Genomic DNA, 14,127 nt, shown 5'->3' with positions numbered 1-14,127 from the left:
CGGCTCTTTTATTGTCGAAATTATTGTCGAAAATTAGACCAGGTCATAACTGTTTTTTTCAGCAAGGTGGACAATTTTGAGGCAGTTATTGAACAACCATCAAACCTATCGTGTTCATGGCGGAACTGTTGTAGTATAGTAGTCTGTCGATACACATGAGTCACATCAAGTTCCAAAGTTAGCAAGCAAGCAAGCAATGATGGTTATTGCTTCGAAAGCGACCTTCGCTTTCTCTCTTCTTCTCTTTCTTCCGATGATTCTATCATTGCAAAAGTAGTAGTGGAAGAAGAGATTTCTGAGGGGTTGCTACTTAAGCCCCTACCAGATCGTGAAGTGCTAGCGCATTATCTCTTTCAAACCAAAAAGTGACACACATCATATAGTAGTCTATTTTTAATTTAAAAGCAAGTTGGCGTTCTACTACACCAATCTATGTAGTTGCAAATTTTGATATCCATTACTCCTTCCCACAAGTCCACAACAAGACAACCAAAAAATGACAGACATCAATATAACCCAAGTAAAAAAACAATCATCAATAAGAAAAGAAATAAAAAAAGTTGAGAGGATCTAGTATCAATTAATTACGTGAAAGTCAAAATATATTTGAAAATTTAAATGACGTAGAGGTCATAATGAAACAGAGGCCATGCCTTTGAAACCATCAGATGTTACCAGTGGATACGAAGAATCTAGTATAAAAAGTAGACATCTAAGAACTATTGGAAACTATGACCTAACTTTCATCAATCAAATAAGAGTTTACATGTTGATGACGCCCTTGTGCACGAAGCTAGTTCCTTCAAAATTTGGTGCTTGGCATTTGTATCTACGGAAGAGGCACTCTTGATTGACATTGTGTTCAGTACTTTCGAATTCTTCATAATATATTTTGCAAATTGAAGCTCACATTCTGTGCATTTATAACCTTTAAGCAAACATGTTTTGAGTTGTGTTGAAAGGCATTCTGGAGTAATTGTTGGATCCATCCAATTATCCACAACTTCCTCTCCATTCTCAAAATCCTGTCAACAATTTAATTTTTTTATATATAAAATTAGAGAAAAAGTGCTGAGGTAAAAAGAAAAGAAAAAGCTAGGCATCAACAAAACCTCATGAATGGTAAGATTTTGAAGTTTAGGACAACGCTTCAGCGTTTTTAGCAACCAGTTCCACTTCTCACAATGATTATGCTTAAGGATAAGCTCCATGTTGATTAGATTGTGAAACTTAAGATGTTTGACGTAACGAGTGTCCTGTTGTGATTTACAAAGTTAGTAATCAAACCCAATTTCTTTAATCATTTATTGGCGAGCACATACAGTCAAACACTAGATCTCAGAAAGGGTTAAAGTGCAAGATCATAACTCAAATTCGTAACACAGATTCGTCACACAGATCATAATCGAAGGGCAAAACTATAATTAACAAAGTGTATTAAAAAAAGAATAACATAATTCTTACCAATTCTGCACGCAGAAGCTGAGACTCCCTGCAAAGTAAAGTGAGCAAAAGCGTTAAAGAACGGGTCGATTTAGTAATGTTTGTTGTGATCAACTTCGGTAAGCTTGGAAACTTTTCTCGTACGAAAATCAGTGAAACAAGCCATTCCTTGTTTTTTACAATTAAACGTTCAGCTTGCAATTCCTCTAGAATGGGACATCCAGATAGAAGCTGAATCATGTATTCAGCACATTCCAAAAGTACACCAGACAAGTGAAGTTTTTTGAGGAGAGGAAAATCGACAACCAGTGGAGAAAGGTCTTTCACTGTAATCCATTTCAAATGAAGAACAACGAGGGTCCTACAACTGAAAACGCTACGAGGTAATGTTATCATGCCGGACATTTCAAGATTGAGGTTCTCTATTCCACGTTGTGCAGCGGCATGAACAAATCGATTGATATCTTGTGGCTGAATGCCAGGAGCCTTTGAACAATTGAGGTGGAATGATCGAAGGGGTAAAGTAATGTCTCGTAAGGTAAAGACAGAGTACACAAAATGGCAAAAGGATACGAAGTTTTGAAAGGTTTCGTCTTCGAAGTGAAGAACAAGAACTGATAGCCATAATGGGTTCCATCTCTTTGAGAGAATGCTTGTGGTTGCAGCAGTTTTGGTTGGAACAAAAGATAGGATATGAGATATAATTGGATCTGGTAAGGAACTAATCCTATCTTCAGTTGAAATTGATCGTGACATTTTGAACTCAAAACCCTAACTCTTTGGAGGGACCCAGAAAGCGATTGAGTAAAGGGTTAGAAACAGAGAAGCATGACTCACACTTTGGAGGGACCCTTGTTTAGAAATGTATGGGCTGAATCATTGTATAATGTGTAGCTATTTTCAGTCGACAATGAATACGAGGGATTCAAGGTGTTTGAGACCACTGAGAAAGAAGAAGATGGATTGGGAAATACGGTGTCGGTGTGTGGGATATGTTGAGCTGACAAAAAATATTCAGAATTTGTAAAAAGGAAAATAATTGGAGAATTTATATTAGTTTTGCATTTTTTTAGAATTTATTATACAGTTTTCATTCGTAAAGAATTGATTGGAAAAAAATGCAACCCCATATAATAAGGGGTGGACAACGAACGGGTCCGGTCGAGGTTCACGCTCAAAACTTAAATCCGAGCAAACTAACGGTTAGCATATCACAGTCTGTTCCCGTCTGTTTAAACCTTCGGTTTTGTCATATGTCGGTTCGACGGTTTACGCGGTTTCTCGGATGGGTTGTGTTGGTTACGATCGGTCCAAAGCAGTAATGGGTTGGGCAGATTTTTGAGATTTTAAAGCAGTAATGAGTAGCAGATTTTTGGGTTGGGCTAGACATATATTTTCGACATTAATGGCAAAATTGTTTTCTTCTAGACTTTTTCCTAAAAAAAAGGGGGGAATTAGTCACTTTAGTCCCTGAATGGGGAACGATTCGTCAATTTAGTCCCTGAATGCAGATAATATGCAAAACAGTCCCTGCATGGTCAATTTTAGGGACTAAAGTGACTAACGAAGTCTACATTCAGGGACTAAATTGACTAACGGAGTCTGCATTCAGGGATTAAATTGACTAACAAAGTCTACATTCAGGGACTATTTTGCAATTTATCTGCATTCAGGGACTAAATTGACGAATCGTTCCCTATTCAGGGACTAAAGTGACTAATTTCCCAAAAAAAAAGTGACATTTAGGGACGAATTTTGTCTGTAGATACAAGTTTTTTTTTCAAATTTTAAAGCGTCTCTAAGTTTGAGGCCATTTGCAGAGGGCATTGTTACACTTGCACAGGGCCGACCCCGATAATATACAAAGGTAAATATTATATATATATATATATATATATATATATATATATATATATATATATATATATTAAAAAACCACATAGTCTTTTTTTAAAACAACCTTTAAAAAAGCGTATTAATGTAATTTTGTTTTTTGTATTTTTTTGAAAAACTTAAATCATCAATCGGTAACGTAAGAACTTTGTCTTGTTCCCTCTAGTATCTTTTACCGTTGAATTTCGCCGCTGAACATCGACGCATCAATATCTACCACGCACTATTTGTCGTTAATTATGGTGAAAACAACTAAGAATTGATTTAAAATATAAAATTTTAAATTAATTTTAAATTTATTCAAAAAAATATATATACAATTTTATTAATAATTCCTTTTAACAATGCAGTGGACTATTTTCTACTTTGAAACCGACTGAAAATATAAAATTTCAAATAACAGTTGATTCAGTCAGCTCGAAAAGTTTAAGTAAGAAAAATTCAACTTCAAAAGTACAATGAAACTTGATGAACTCTACTACAAAACCAAGACAGATTAGAAAAATGTATCATATTAAAAGAGAATGGTGGGGATTTTTTTTTGTATGCCCTATAATGAAATCAGAAATCAAAAATCAAAAAATGCCCTAGTTGAAACAAAAATACCAAAACTACCCTACTTTTTCAGAGTTGACCACTATGTCACAAGTTGGACTTGCGACCTACCTATGTCACAATTCCAACTTGCGTCATACCCCCTATGTCACAAGACCCAATTGCGACCTACCCCTCTCTCAAAATTTGCAATTTTTTTGTCCTTATTGTATGTCACAAATGGGAGTTGTGACATATTTATTTATTTATTTTTCGTTTTTTCCTATTAATTTAATAGAAATACTTTTTTTTTGAATAATAATAGAATTACTTTTTAAAATTTTTTAAAAATAATTGAAATAAATATTTATGATTATTTTTTTTAGGGAAAATATTTATTATTTAATATGACAAGTACAATACATTTTTGACCAAAAAAATACAATACATTTAATTATTTCTTCTTCGGGCATTAGGTGGTCCCGTTCCACTCCATGGTGCGCCAGCATTTCACGTTGCAATGTGTCATCTTAAATAATAAATATTTATTTCAAATATTTTTTAAAAATTTTAAAAACTAATTCTATTAAAATAGTTAAACAAAAAACGAAAAAATAAATAAATAAATATGTCACAACTCCCACTTGTGAAATACAATAAGGAAAAAAAATTGCAAATTTTGAGAGAGGGGTAGGTCGCAATTGGGTCTTGTGACATAGGGGGTATGTCGCAAGTTGGAATTGTGACATAGGTAGGTCGCAAGTCCAACTTGTGACATAGTGGTCAACTTTGAAAAAGTAGGGTAGTTTTGGTATTTTTGTTTCAACTAGGGCATTTTTTGATTTTTGGTTTCATTATAGGGCATAAAAAAAAAATTCGTGACATGCCAACTCTACGTCATGCAATAAAAATTCTTTCTCATCAATGAATATCTGATGTGGAGGAAGCTTGAACATACATGCATTGTTTTTGCAAAAGAGCATTGATATTTTGACAATCAAAAAAGTGACAACTTTACTTACGCCGTAGAGCTGTTGTGAAGGCAAACCAGGATGGCACAAATCCCAAGGGCAGTAAAAAATTATTAAAAAATAAATTGGTATATGTTGAGCGTATGAATAGACGGTGTGGTTGTAAGTTTGGATGTTAATTTATCATTTCTATTTGCACAATTACATAGACTAATCCTCAAAATTCACACATACACCTATCCGATGCAAAAGGAAAATATGAAATTGTACTTCAATTTTATTTTTGGCAAAAGCAAAATTATATATTGAAACAAAATGAACAGGCATAACCGCATAAGCTATGCCCACAAGATTACAAGATCCTTGTAAACGACCAAGACCAATCTTGCATTTAGAAAACAAAATGATAAGATATTATTATCACCCGGATTTCCTGAAAAATGGTAAAAGCAAAACTATCCATCACAAAGCAAAGTAACTAAATGATCACAAAAACACACCGGTTTAGCCTTAGGAAAGGAAAGCTATGCAAAGACCCAACTGGATTCTATTGATTCACTTTCTGTAACTATACACACATGACACAACCAGCTAATCTCCACAACAAAGCCACAAACAAAACCTATGAAGCACTGGCTCAAACACGGATGCCGAACACAACACAGACACTTCGACCCCAATAATCAATAATTTGAGAAGAAAATGAAATAACTCAATGTAATTGTGTTTCATAAAACAAAACTAGCCTCCAAAACTAAGGTCATGCCTATTGACCCAAGAGGAGGCCCAAATAAGACTTGGAAAAGTAAATCATCCCTTCAACTGAATTTCAATCTTCCAATCAGAACATACTTTTACTCTACTTTGAAGTTGCTCAAAGTTGAACTTTAAAGGCTTTGTTATGATGTCAGTTACTTGATCTTGAGTGTTGCAATGAAATAGCTTAATAACTCCTTTAATTCTTTATGTTTAATTCTATAGTATTATGTACCTATTAAGAGCTAATAACTAATTCTCACATTAAGCACTACCAGACTTCATAGAGATGGAAAGTGAAGTGCATACAAGTATCCATATGGCTTTGTTTGACCACTAACCACCATACTTTTCTCCATTCATGGACCTCGACGTCTCCGTCTCCAGGACAATCCTTTTGTTAAAGGATCTGTAAGATTTCTCTCACTTTTCACATACTCATCAAGCCAGATAATACCAATTTCAGTTAAGTAATAATGTCTTATATGTATATGTCTTCTCTTGCTACTATAAGCACTATTATTAGTCACACAAGCTATAAATACTAGCAATAGCAAAGAGCAAACCAAATGCAAACTAGTATGCAATGGATTGTTATGTATGCCAAACGAAATGCCATAATTAGCAGAATAACAAACGCAGAAAAAAAAAATACCAAACCAGCATTCAATTACTAAGCTGAATTACACCTAGAATTTATCAAACAAAAATTCAATAAATGAAGGTTATATATCATAAGAGTAAAATATCTTAGTAAAGATTAGTTCATGTCTCTACATCTCCATTTGCTTTTCCTTAATAGTGTTAATAAAAGAGCTTAGCAACCTAAATGGTTTTATTGTTACCTGATATTCAAATTAATTGAAAAGAAACCAGCCCCATTGTACCATTTAGTCAAGCAAGTGGATGTCATAATTTAGAAACAATTAGTGATGAAATTCTACAAGCTACCACAATGAGAATGATATTATACTTGTTTATCACACGTACGAGTGGAGCACAAACTAATATCACACTCTGTTTTCAAATAAAAGCAAGTTGGCGTTCTACGACACTAGTCAATGTAGTTGCAAAGTTTGATATCCATTATTCCTTCCCACAAGTCCACAACAAGGCTACCAAAAAATTAATAAGATCTTCAATTTTAGGGATTACTCAAACCAAATTGATCAGGCCCCAAAAGAATTGAAGTGAGACTACATAAAGCCCAAATTACTCAAACCCCTCAGACAAAACCTACAGACAATTGCTCAATAGCCACCACAATTTAGCTTCTGATTGAGTCGTAACATCCGATCAGCTCTTTTTTGTGTAAAATTCGACCGGTAGTAACTGTTTTTTTCAACAAGGTGGACAATTTTGAGGCATCTATTGAGCAACCATCAAACCTACAGCGTTAATGGCGGAACTGCAGTAGTGTAGTAGTATGTCGATACACGTCAGTCACAACAAGTTTTAAAGTTAGCAAGCAAGCATCGATAGCTCTTGCTTCAACAGCGACCATCACTTTCTATCTTCTTCTCTTTATTTCGATGATTCTATCGTCTTAGGCAAAAGTAGTAGTAGTAGAAGAGTTTTCCGAGGAGTTGCTACTTGCCTCTACCAGGTCGTAAAGTGCAAGCGCATTTTCACTTTCAAACCAAAAACTGACACACATCGATATAGTAGTCTGTTTTCAATTATAAGCATGTCGGCGTTCTACGACACCGGTCTATGTAGTTGCGAATTTTGATATCCATTACTCCTTCCCACAAGTACACAACAAGACTACCAAAAAATGACAGACATCGATATAACCCAAGTAAAAAAGAACCATCAATAAGAAAATAAATGAAAAAAGTTGAGAGGATCTAGTATCAATTAATTACGTGAAAGTCGATATATATTTGAAAATTTAAATGTTATAGAGGTCAAAATGAAACAGAGGCCATGCCTTTGAAACCATCAGATCTTACCATTGCATGGGAAGAATCTAATATAAAAAGTAGACATATAAGAACAATAGAAACTATGACCTAACTTTCATCAATCAAATAAGAGTTTACATGTTGATGAGGCCCTTGTCCACGAAGCAAGTTTCCTCAAAATTTGGAGCTTGGCATTTGTATCTACGGAAGACGCACTCTTGATTGACATGGTCTTCAATACTTTTGAATTCTGCATAATATATTTTGCAAATTGAAGCTCACAATCTGTGCATTTATAGCCTTTAAGCAAGCATATTTTGAGTTGTGTTGAAAGACATTCTGGAATAATCGTTGGATCCACCCAATTATCCACGACTTCCTCTTCATTCTCAACATCCTATCAACAATTCACATTTTTTTTTACACAAATAGGTCAAAAAGTGGTGAGGTAAAATAAAACAAGATCCAAGACATGAACCGAACCGAACCTCATGAATGGTAAAACGTTGAAGTTTGGGAGAGTGTTTCAGAATTCCTAGCAACAACTTCCACTTATCACGATGATTATGCTTAATGATAAGCTCTACGTAGGTTAGATTGTGAAACGGATTATTATTTCCGATAAACCTATTCTGTTGCAATTTACAAAAGTTAGTCAAACCCTAGAACCTGAACCTTTAAACTCGGCTTTATAACCTAGAGTGAAAAATCAGAGGAAAAATAAAAATCTCCAAATCACAAAAGCAAATGTTGTTAGTTATTTAAAATTCATAACCATAATATTATTCTTACAAATTCTGCACGCAGAACCTGAGCCTTTGTGCAAATGAGAGCGATCAGATTCGTCAAATAAGAAGGTGATTTTGTAATGCTAACTCTGATCAAATTTGGCAGTAAGCTTATAAACTTTCTCGCTATAACAGAATTTCCCTGTATAAAAAGCCACTCCACATTATCTACACTTAAATCTTCTGCTTGCAATTCCTCGAGAATGGGACAACCTGATAGAATCTCTACTAAATATTCAAAACGTTCGAAAAGTACACTAGACAGATGGAGAGTTTTGAGCAGAGGAAAATCCACAACCCCATGAGAAATGTCATTCACTTTAAGCCCTTTCAGATGAAGAACAACAAGAGTCCTACAACTGAAAATGCTAGGAGGTAATGTTATTACCATGTCGGGCATTTCAAGATTGAGGTTCTCGATTCCACGTTGTGCAGCGGCGTGAACAAATCCATTAATATCTTGTGGCTGGATAGAAGCGTTTGAACATTTGAGGTGGAATGATTGGAGGGGTAAAGTAACGTCTCGTAAGAGAAAGACAGAGTACACAAAATGGCAAAAGGATGCGAAGTTTTGAAAGGCTTCATCGTGGAAGTGAAGAACAAGAACTGATAGCCATAATGGGTTCCATCTCTTTGAGAGAATGCTTGTGGTTGCAGCAATTTTGGTTGGAACAAAAGAAAGGATGTGACATATAATTGGATCTGGTAAGGAACTGATCCTATCTTCAGTTGGAATTGATCGTGACATTTCAGTTTCAAAACCCTAATCCAAAAGCAGAGTTCTAAACAAAATCGAACTGTGTGTTAGAAATTGAGAAGAACGATTCGCTATTTAGAACCCTCTGGATGGGGTGAAATCATTGTAGGTACTGTGGGTTGAGAGTGGAATATGAATTTAGGGTTTTGTTGGTGCTGAGAGTGGAGAAGGGTTTGAAAGATAGCTCTGTTTGGTAAGGCATAAGAAGCTAGCTTATAGCTTATACTACCTCCGTTCCTTTTTAATTGTCATTTTTTAACATTTTACACAAACCAAGACAATCAATAAAAGTTACTACTTTTGATACAATTGTTTTTACTTTTACTATAATGACCTTATTAATTTAATATTTCATTTCATGTGTTTCTCTCTCCGCAATAAATATCTAAGGGTAATATTGGTAAAACAATATTTAATGTTGCATTGAACTTTGAAAGTGACAGTTAAATAGGAACAAAAATTTTCTTTAAAAGTGACAATTAAAAAGGAACGGAGGGAGTAGTTTATAAGCTCGTCTGACAAAAAAAGCTCTGTTTGGTAACGGTTTTTTATAACGAGCTTATAACTTATTTCACGAGCTTATAATCTATTTTTCAGACACTATTCCAAGTAGAGTTTGAGCTTATATCTTATAGCTTCTCACTTTTTCTTCCATTTTTACCCTTAATATTTCATTTAAATTCCATTTTTATCCATCACAATTTATTATAATATGCTATGTAATAAATACTACTATCCCTTTTTTTGAGGGGGAAATATTCTGGTATCTTTTTTTTTTTTTGAAGAAAAATATTCTAGTATCTTACCAGCCCTTGTTAATATATATATATCAGCTAGCCTTTTTTTTTTTACAAAAAAATATACCTTCGATATTTTCGGAACAATATGTCATTACTCTATTAGTGTTATTTTCTTTATTCTCTTGTCTTTCCTTGTAATTTTCTTTATGCAATACACCTTAAAAAAAAAAAAAAAATTGACCCCTATACTATATCGATCCAAAAGAGAAGCACTATATCCAAAAAAGAACACATCATTACTCAAGAGTTAAGTTATTTTAGTTAACATTAATTGTCTCAATCTCCTCTCCTCCATTCCCATCATCAAGATACAAATCAACTTCCGAATCCGGTTCATCCAAAGACAACTCCGCTAACTCAATTCCAACACCATCAAGTGGTTCATGCGCATCTCCACTATGTCCCACATTCCATAAATCAAAATAATATAAAAAACACACGTATCCGTGCGTATCGGACCACACAGATGTATCCTTCGCGTGTCCGGGACGTATCAGAAAAGTATCGGATAATTATTTTTTAAAAAAATAAAATTTAATCTTCGGATACTCTCTTGATACGTATCGGGCAAGTATCAGTGCAGGATATGTAGGGGATACGATACGTCATCTATTTTGAAGTATCGGTGCTTCACAAGTGACATGTAAGCTAATAAGAGTTGAATTTGGTGAGTGGTTAAATATTAAATTTTAGGCCTAAATCTGTTTTTGATGCTATAAAATCTTAGACCCTCTAGGTTTGATTTCTATCAAATTTTAATTAAAGTTTTAGTGCTCTACATTTTAGTTGTTTGCAAGAATAGTTATTGACATTAAAATTATATAATTAAAATTTTAGTCCTACATTATTTGTTTGCAAGTTGGTTAGGCTTACTCATGGGATCACTTATTTAACAGTTTTACTCCTACATTAATTGTTTGCAAGTTGGATAGGCTTACGCATGGGATCACTTATTTGTTAAATATCACTTTTATTTTAAAAAAAGTTTGTTTGATTTTTCATATTTTTTGGATATCGTTGGTTGGTTTGGGTCATTTAGTAAGAGAGAAATTAGCATATTTTTCAACAGAAAAACATTTACAATATTTAAATGAATTGGTTAAGCTTCAGTTTGTTTGGTGGTAAAAATTTAAATATGTCGCTTTTGATTTTGACTATTTTTTGAAAGCTTAATCTTATTCTTAACTTAGCTGTTGTAACTTAGTTTGTTTTCTTTTATCTTATTTTTTGGATTTCATTGTAATATAACTATGTTAATTTTATCGGTCTATTTCAATACATCTTGTATTAAAAAGATTATTCTTGATTGGTAATATATTTTATTTTAGCTAAAAATAAAAAATAAAAATTCATTTTAGCCTTTTTAAGTTGTTTGCAAGAATAGTGTTTGACATTATAATCATATGTTGATGAAGATGACAGAATGCGGATTGCATCTTGTCACATGGAATTTAATTAATAAATTTTTAGAACCGATTCTCCGCTGAAGGATATAATTTGGTGGCCTTCAAATTGAGAGACCTTTTTTCACAGCACTATGCAATCATATCGTCTATGTTCTTATTATTTTTTGTTTGCAATAACGTATTGGAAAATCTTTGAATGCAACCCGATTAATGAATAATATTAGTTTATTGATATAAGAAGATGAAAAATTCATCAAATTGGGTTTCTCGTGTTTCACCAAGATCAACATAAGCTTCAAGACTCAAAGAGTGTTTCAATGCGACCCGATTAATGAATGTTTCAATGTGACCCGATTAATGAATAATAGTAGGTTTTTTTTTTTTGGTGGTGGTTGGAGTTTGAAACCCGGACCTTGCATATTTTATGCATTGTCCATACCAACTGAGCTATGCTCATGAGGACAAATAATAGTAGTTTATTAATATGATTTTTTTTTTATGTTTTTAACGTTTAAAATAAATTTATATTTTTTAAGAGAAATTCTTTTAATATTTTAAATATGTTAAATATTTTTTTTAAAATATAAAAGCTACATAACAGTTGATCAAAATTGGTGATTAAATTTTTTGGAGGATTAAAAATAAAAACTTTAAATATTAAAACAAAAAATTGATATATTAAAAATAAAAAATATATTTAATCCTTTTGTACGCGAAAACAGATTTGATCTTGAAATAAATTATCAATTTATTGGTCTTGAAATAAAAAACTTTTTTTTTTATTGTTGCAAAGAAAAAAGGACAAAAATATTATTTTTTCAATAAAAGGATTAAATATTTAAATATAGGGTACAAAAGGATTAAATATTTGATCTTGAAATAAAATATCTATTTGTTCTGTCTGCCAAGCTGTTCACGAATCTTCAAAGTCCAAATAAAGTTTCCCACCTCTCTCTCTATAATTTCTTCTCTTTGTCAAATTTTTCATCATTCTCTCGCTGCATTCTCTCTCTTTAATCAGGTTCCTCTCTTTTTCCTCTTCTCAATTTTCCACTTTTCTCTTTAATTCGCTAATTTTGATTAATTTGCTAATTATGTTTCTGTTTTCAATTTTCTAGGGTTTTTCATCGACTCTCATCTCCCTTCGTTGTTGAAGAATCAATCATCAATCATGACTCATATCCTTTTAATTTTCGTTTAATTCGTCATTAATTCTCGTTAATTTAGGGTTAATTTGACTTTTAGAATTTCAATTTTATGAACTATGCTTGATTTCAACGCTTTCAATTTATTGAAAAAATAATATTTTTGTCCTTTTTTCTTTGCAACAATAAAAAAAAAAGTTTTTTTTTTTGGGTTTATGATTTGAATCTGTTATGGGTATTGGTTGGATTTAACTTTGAAGCTAACGCGGTAACCAGAGAGAGAAAGATCGTGAAAGGGCTGCAGCTAGAGTGGGTGGTTCTAAAGGAAAGCCTGGAAAGAATGATGGGTTGACCCCTGAACAACGTAGAGAAAGGTTGTGTTAATCTATTTTTGCCAAGTATATTTTCCAAAACACCGACACTTCTTATCGAATGCATGTCTCTTGTCTAACACACGACACCGATATGACACCTACACATTTGATTGGATTGAGTTATATCATTTTCTGAAGTTATTATCGGTGTCGTGGTCGGTTTCCGGTGTCTTTACATTATTCAATTTTTTATAGATATCTTAGTTAAATGTTTTAATTGTATTAACTTTGTCTTTTTCCTTATTTTTTAGGGATGCAAAGGCACTGCAGGAGAAAACAGCTAAGAAAGCAGGTCAGGATGCAGGAGGGAATAATGCAGGTGGAAGCAAAAAATAGGCAATGATTTGAATATTATTATTATTGATATGGAGCTTGATAAGGTGTTGTTGGTTTTAGACATTTGTGGAAAATTGAAAATATCTGTATTTCATATTCTAGTCGTCTTCTTTTGGTAGTTTAGAATCATGTGTTTATTATTGTCATGTGGGGTAACTCAACAAATAATTGGTGTTTCCTTGAATGGGATTGATGTTGGATGCTGAGCCAGTGACTTTATATTGTATCTTTGTTTGGAATACTAGCATTTTTGTGATGATGTTGATCATGTGTTCTCTGCCATGTTATATTGTTTGATATACCTATCTGCTCTTATGTTTACCCATTTTATATGTCAAGCATGCTTCATTGAGTCAGAAACATTTAATTTGTAGATGTTTTTGGTCTGAAGGTTGCCTTGGGATTGGTGACAAAGATGGAATTTTTGTGTTCTAAATATATTCTGATAATAATGGTTCTGGGTTTAGAGACTCATTTGTATTTATATTTATTGATATAGTTTAATGGAGATGCGACGTCGGTGTAAAATTGTTTTACGCCGAAATCGAATGAAAATTCGTCATATTGGCGGGTAAAGACAGGTTATAATTGGTCATTCATGTCCTAATTTCTCTTATTTTGTTTTTATATAGATTATAATATTATATTGAGAATTGAGATAAACCAACTATTTGTGCTTGCTTGCATTCATGCATGTTTTTTTATCAGCAAACAAAATGTTATTAGTCAATATAGGAAGATATAAGTACAAGTGGTACTAAACTCACACAATGAGATGAAACACAAGTAGTACTCACCCAGCCTAATAATCCCCAATACCTCCAAAGTAGTATAGGTTCATGCATTTAAGTTTTTACCCTCTTCTGTCACCCAATAAATGTTGGCTTCATCGTTTCCTTCCTCATTACTACTTGGGGAAAGCTAATTAAAGTCTTCCCATGCAGCTGACGAGGGTTGTTACTTTTATTGATGAAAACTCCCTCTGCATTACTTTTTGAGGCTAGGACACACAACTCT

General features: G+C 33.2%; 3 protein-coding genes across 3 annotated transcripts; 1 reads left to right on the top strand and 2 right to left on the bottom strand.

The window, feature by feature from the left end:
* Positions 1-560: 560 nt before the first annotated feature.
* On the bottom strand, positions 561-2,591 carry LOC146907065 (putative FBD-associated F-box protein At5g56440). Its single transcript, XM_085729597.1, has 3 exons — positions 1,465-2,591; positions 1,113-1,256; positions 561-1,025 (listed from the first exon to the last, which is right to left on the bottom strand). The coding sequence occupies exons 1-3, from the start codon at positions 2,197-2,199 to the stop codon at positions 747-749; spliced, it is 1,158 nt and encodes a 385-aa protein (XP_085585723.1). The 5' UTR covers positions 2,200-2,591; the 3' UTR covers positions 561-746.
* A 4,870-nt stretch (positions 2,592-7,461) lies between these two features.
* LOC146907064 (FBD-associated F-box protein At4g10400-like) lies at positions 7,462-9,249 on the bottom strand. Its single transcript, XM_085729593.1, has 3 exons — positions 8,297-9,249; positions 7,993-8,136; positions 7,462-7,901 (listed from the first exon to the last, which is right to left on the bottom strand). Exons 1-3 carry the CDS (start codon positions 9,038-9,040, stop codon positions 7,623-7,625), a joined length of 1,167 nt encoding a protein of 388 aa, XP_085585719.1. The 5' UTR covers positions 9,041-9,249; the 3' UTR covers positions 7,462-7,622.
* A 2,995-nt stretch (positions 9,250-12,244) lies between these two features.
* LOC146907063 (uncharacterized) lies at positions 12,245-13,369 on the top strand. Its single transcript, XM_085727890.1, has 4 exons — positions 12,245-12,276; positions 12,374-12,433; positions 12,666-12,774; positions 13,026-13,369. The coding sequence occupies exons 2-4, from the start codon at positions 12,427-12,429 to the stop codon at positions 13,108-13,110; spliced, it is 201 nt and encodes a 66-aa protein (XP_085584016.1). The 5' UTR covers positions 12,245-12,276; positions 12,374-12,426; the 3' UTR covers positions 13,111-13,369.
* Positions 13,370-14,127: the final 758 nt, after the last annotated feature.

This window comes from Medicago sativa, chromosome 7 (genome assembly GCF_051527215.1).
Source record: "Medicago sativa cultivar Bolivia chromosome 7, Bolivia_mono, whole genome shotgun sequence".
Lineage (NCBI taxonomy): Eukaryota > Viridiplantae > Streptophyta > Magnoliopsida > Fabales > Fabaceae > Medicago > Medicago sativa.
Note: the sequence above shows the minus strand (reverse complement) of the source record. Positions and strands in the feature narration are given on the sequence as shown.